The sequence below is a fragment of the Pseudomyrmex gracilis genome, unplaced genomic scaffold (assembly GCF_002006095.1).
Source record: "Pseudomyrmex gracilis isolate BER0280 unplaced genomic scaffold, ASM200609v1 scaffold_347, whole genome shotgun sequence".
NCBI lineage: Eukaryota > Metazoa > Arthropoda > Insecta > Hymenoptera > Formicidae > Pseudomyrmex > Pseudomyrmex gracilis.
This window is the reverse complement of record NW_018020931.1, coordinates 121,003-126,486: the sequence shown is the minus strand read 5'-3', so window position 1 is coordinate 126,486 and position 5,484 is coordinate 121,003. Positions and strand designations below refer to the sequence as shown.

General features: G+C 41.1%; 1 protein-coding gene across 1 annotated transcript; it reads left to right on the top strand.

Moving 5' to 3' along the window:
* The first annotated feature begins 1,697 nt into the window (after nucleotides 1–1,697).
* Nucleotides 1,698–3,234, top strand: LOC109860216. The gene is made up of 2 exons (XM_020439142.1): nucleotides 1,698–3,038; nucleotides 3,103–3,234. The coding sequence occupies exons 1-2, from the start codon at nucleotides 1,698–1,700 to the stop codon at nucleotides 3,232–3,234; spliced, it is 1,473 nt and encodes a 490-aa protein (XP_020294731.1).
* The last annotated feature ends 2,250 nt before the right edge of the window (nucleotides 3,235–5,484 follow it).

Sequence of the window (5,484 nt, the reverse complement as noted above, 5' to 3'; positions counted from 1 at the left end):
CTTCGTTGTCGAGTGAGTATATATACTGACGTGTACTTTTCTGCTCCACCTTTAAGTGTCTTTTACTGCCATTTATTGGCCCTCGGGCCCTTATTTTTTTGTAGTCTAACATCGGCTAAAGCTCTTTGCTTGCCTGCCGCTTTTTATTCACCGCCTGGATTTGTCTGGTGAGATCATCGTGCTTCTTTCTGCTGAGAGTGTGAGTGGATTTTTCTGGAAATCTTCGACGGTTGACATCGAATTTACTTCTCCCTGCGCCTGCGCTTCTGGGGCGGGAGGCTGTGAGCCCGTCAAGTGGGAGACGAACCGGCGATCTCTGGGCCTGTTTCCAATGATGTCTTCGCGGGACTTATCCTCGGGCGTGATTGGCTTGGATGACAGCTTTCGTGAGAATGGCGGACTGCCGCGACAGCACTCCTCCTCTTCTTTACATACGGCGGTAGGTCCTAGCGGCTCTAATGCCGTTATGAGTTCCTCTAGAGTGCATGCTTTGAGACGCTCAATTGGAGAGCACTCTAACGCTGTCTCTAAATTGCTATTAACTAGCAAAGACTCGTCTGACAGGCGATTTCAGATAGAGTCTGCTTTTCGCGTCTGCAAGGAAGCGTTTTTCGAGCTTTCGACAGTCTATCTTTGCATGCTCGAGGATGGGAAAAAAGAAGTACCATCGTTGGGTGCAATCAGAGATGTATTCTCTGATGCCTTCTCTCGGTTTCGGGATGAGTGTTCGAGAGAGTTCAATGCTAAGGAGAGTGCTGTTTCAAATCACTCATATGCTTCGGCTGTTAAAACTCCTGTATCCTCAGTGAAGGTTGCCCGCGGGCAGTCTCTTCCCGTTATAAAGTCAACGAATATTCTTGTTTTACCTAAAAAAGGCCAAGATAAATATGCAACCTCTAGAGAAACGAAGGAGGCCTTTCAGAAGCTTATTAGACCTTCTGACTTTAACTTAAAAGTCAAAAGAATTACACCTACACGTGACAAAGGTGTACGCATCGAGGCCATCTCCGGAGATATCTCTAAATTGTGTAGTTCTAGGGAATTAAATAGTGCTGGCTTGGAAATCGAACACATTGCTAAGATCAAACCTCGCCTTATATTACATGACGTGCCTGCCGGGTTATCTAAAGAGGATTTAAGATCCGAACTTATTGCTCTCAACCTCGACAAAGACACTGAAACTGACGTTAAGGTTGTATATGTCTTTCCAAAGAAGAATAAGTCATATGTGAGCTGCGTTATTGAGGTCTCGCCTCAAATACGGACTAAATTGTTGCAAGGAACTCACGTGTACATTAATTACTCTGCATGTCGTCTAGCTGATTATGTCAGAGTTCTTCAGTGTTATAGATGTCTAGCCTTTGGCCATTTATCTATAAATTGCTCTGCGTCTCCCCTCTGTGGCCACTGTGCTGGTCCCCACGAGACGAGGAGCTGTTCTGGTAGGGGCGGACCGGCATCGTGCGGAAACTGCAGGAGGTGGCACCACGGAGATCTTTCTCACTCGGCCTTGGATAGCAATTCTTGCCCTATCCTAATCAAGAGGCTTCAAGACAAAATTAAAACAATTAATTATGGCTAGAGTTCCTCCTACACTTGATAGCATTCGAGCGTGTCATGTAAATTGCCAATCCTTGCTAGCTCACATCGACGAATTTAGAGAGTTTTTTATGCTCTCTCAATATCTTATCATAGGCATGTCTGAGACATGGCTTAAACCATCCTTATCGGATCAAACAGTTTCTCTACCTGGCTTTCAGCTGTTCAGGTGTGACAGGGTGGGGAAGGGTGGCGGCGGTGTGGCTCTTTTCGTCTCTGGCTCTCTGAAAGCTAGGATTATTACCACCTCTGGTGGTTTTTACGAGAAAAAACCTGAATTCATTATCGCTGAGATATCCACGGCTAATGAAAAGTTGCTACTGGCGGTCGTATATCGACCACCCCACTGTGGTTATCTAACGAATTTTTTTGACACGTTTTCAAATCTATCTACATCTTACAAGCACACTATTATCTTCGGCGACTTCAATGCTAATCTGTTAGCCGAGAATTATGACTCCGATCAAATAAGAGACTTCATCTATTACTCTGCGCTTTATTTGGTGCCTTATGCACCTACTCATCATACGCCTTCTTCTTCTACCTGGTTGGACCTGTGCATAGTTGATGATAAAGAGAAGCTTATCTCCTACGATCAGCTAGATGTTTGTTTCCTGTCTTCGCACGACCTAATAGATATCACTTATAATATTCCTGTTGGTAAACGCGATGCCAGAACCATTACCGTTAGAGATTATAGCAACTTTGATTGGAACCACTTTCTTGTAGAGCTTTCTAGTTGCGACTGGAGTATCTTCATAAACTCTGATGAAATTGATAATAAAGTGACTATGTTTAACGAATATATATCTAACTGTTACAATAAACACGCGCCACTTAAGATCATTCATCCTAAGCATCTGCCTGCGCCCTGGATTACGCCTGAAATTAGGTCCTGCATGAATGAAAGAAATAAGCAGCGCAGAAGGTGGCGAAGGAATAAATCTGACGTTAATTATAATCTCTATAAGAGATTGAGAAACCAGGCTCAAGCCATGGTGCGTGATGCTAAACAGAGTTATTACCTTTCCATTTTTTCAAATAAAAAAGACCCTTCCACCATATGGAAGAACCTTCGTCAGTTAGGCTTGATAAAGTCTAAAACCTCTGATAGGAGCTTGCTTTTCTCCATAAACGAGCTGAACTCCTTCTTTCTTGCTGACTCGAATGAGACTACCGACTTAAGCGATGTTTTTCTTGGCGATGAGTCCTATGAAGACAGCAAATTTTATTGGAGTTATATTGACTTCAACGACATTCGTCACGCCATCCGTGAAGTTAAGTCTGGATCCGCTGGCATGGATGGTTTTTCATTGGACATGATCAGTCGTGCTCTACCTAGTATTACACCTTACATTGCTCATTTATTTAACCACTGTCTACTCCATGGTGTTTTTCCTTCTCAATGGAAATCTGCTATTGTGTGTCCTATTCCTAAGGTAAAACATCCATCTGAACTTAAGCATTATAGGCCGATATCGATTTTGTGTTCTCTTTCCAAAGTTCTTGAACGCCTCGTTGCTCGGCAAATTATTGACTACGTGGAGGCAAATAATCTTCTTGATCCTCTTCAGCATGCGTATAGACGGGACCACTCTACGCAGACTTCACTTATTAGAGTCGTTGACGATATGAGATATGCTGCCGACTTAAGACAGGTTACAGTATCTGTGTTCTTTGATTTCACCAGGGCCTTTGACCGTGTTAACCACCGTACTTTGATCGACAAACTCAGAAAACTAAATTTTTCTTGTACTGTTCTCAGGTGGCTCTGTTCCTATCTCTTCGGTCGGACACAAGTCGTGAAGGATCCTGTGACTGGAGTTTATTCTAATGAGCTGCCCGCTTTGTGTGGCGTCCCTCAGGGTTCCGTTCTCGGCCCTTTGCTCTTCTCTCTTTATGTCTCTGACTTCGGCAAAAACTTATGTTTTTGTAAATATAACTATTATGCGGATGATTTACTTATATATATCCACACTAAGCCATCTCTCCTTCATGAGGCTATAACTAAAATCAATCTTGATATCCGCAATGTAGTCCAGTGGTCGACTGTAAACAATTTGACTTTAAATGCTAGCAAGACTACTGCAATGATTTCTGGTACTAGGAGATATATTGGAAGTTTCGTTCTGGACGGCTTGCCCCGGGTCTTGGTTGAGGGGAGCGAGATGCCGTATAGTGACTCAGTCGTCTATTTAGGTGTTACTATTACTAGTACGCTTTCTTGGGAAGAACACGTCTCTCGTACCGTGTCGCGTGTTAATTCTTCTCTTCATCAGCTTAAGTCTCAGAAAGGCTTACTTTCAACTGAATTACGCATTAGACTTGTGTCCTCATTGCTTGTTCCTCATTTTGATTACTGTTGTGCCTTGTTCACCGATATTTCGAGTGAAAGCAATCAACGTCTTCAGCGTTCTCTCAACATGTGCATTAGATTCATTTTTAACGTGAAGTGGTATGAGCACATATCACCTTATTTTGAAAGTCTGCGTTGGCTAAAAACTGCACCTAGAAGATTATTTTTTCTTGGGTGTCTCGTATTTAAAATACTCGAAACCCGTCGCCCGCAGGTTCTATATGACACCTTTGTTTTTCGGCGTGACGACGGCTCCCGTGACACTAGAGCAGCCAGTGATGCTCTCGTCCTCCCTTTATCTCGGACAGAATTATTCAGGCGTTCCTTCAGATGCGTTTCTGTTGACGTCTGGAACTCGATTCCTGCTGATATTCGTAAAGAGCCATTTGACATATTCCGAAAACGATTGTATCAGCACCTGCTAGCTGGCTCTGTCTAAGTTATTCTTTGGTATATCCTACTCTCCAGCTAGCTTTTTACTCTGTATATACATTTAGTTATTTCTTCTTAATTTATATTTGTTAACTATTTAGATTTTTATTGTTTCCTCTTAATCTTTCATATTTTATATTTATCTTTGTATTTTTGTTAAAAATATTTTTATTTCTGTCTTAATATTTTCAATACCTTGTCTTACATATTTTATTATTTTTGTTATTTTTTGTCATTATGATCTACTTTTCTGTTTGCTTTGTAATAACAGATGTTTGGCACCCCATTGTCTATTTCATATTCTTATTAGATTTTTCTTTCATATTATTTTTATTATTCTACTTGTTTCTGTTATTTTGTTATAATTTAATTGATTTCTTTTGTTTAATTACCTTTACATTTGTTATATTTACTTTTTAGAATACTTGTCAACATCTGTTAATTTTTGTTTAATTTTTGTTAATTTTTGTTAATTTTTGTTATTTTAATTTTGTTATTTTATTTTCTTATTTCTTTTTTCTATGTATTACTTTATAATTAAGTTCTTCTCTTTTAATATGTTTTCTGTTTACGAAATATTAATTGTACCAAGCGCTTGAGGGGAATTATTCCCAGAGCGCAATACAAATAAAGCTAAATCAATCAATCAATCAATCTCTTTCTGCGACGACTGGTGTATCAGTAACGCGAACTCCGCGCCACACACCCGCCGTTAAACCACTTTAGTTCCCGGTGCGCAGCGTCTCTGACCGTACTCGTTAGCGCGAGCAGTTTTTTTTTTTTTTTCGTCAGAAAATCGACTAATCAGATTTATGTGCGCGATATCGAATCGCGCGCGCGCGTGTATCATTCGCGAAAGCTTCGATTCGCGGAATTTCGATATGCCGGAAATATCGCGCGTTATTAAAAATTCTCCGACTGTAATTGGCGAACGGCGGACAATAGCCGCGGTGAAATGAAAACTACTACCTGGAGCCGGTCCGGCGGCGGCGCCGCCGAAGATTTAAAGGCTTCATGGATTTAATTCAATTTACAATACGTACGAATTACGTAAGGAATTAAATATACTTGGGTGGGGGAAATTCCACAGATACACG

Excerpts from the sequence above, each read along its gene's own strand:
- LOC109860216 (XM_020439142.1), top strand. The coding sequence starts at position 1,698 with ATGTCTGAGACATGGCTTAAACCATCCTTATCGGATCAAACAGTTTCT. Across the intron at positions 3,039-3,102 it reads TTGTGTGTCCTATTCCTAAG|TTCTTGAACGCCTCGTTGCT; the intron begins GTAAAACATCCA and ends CTCTTTCCAAAG.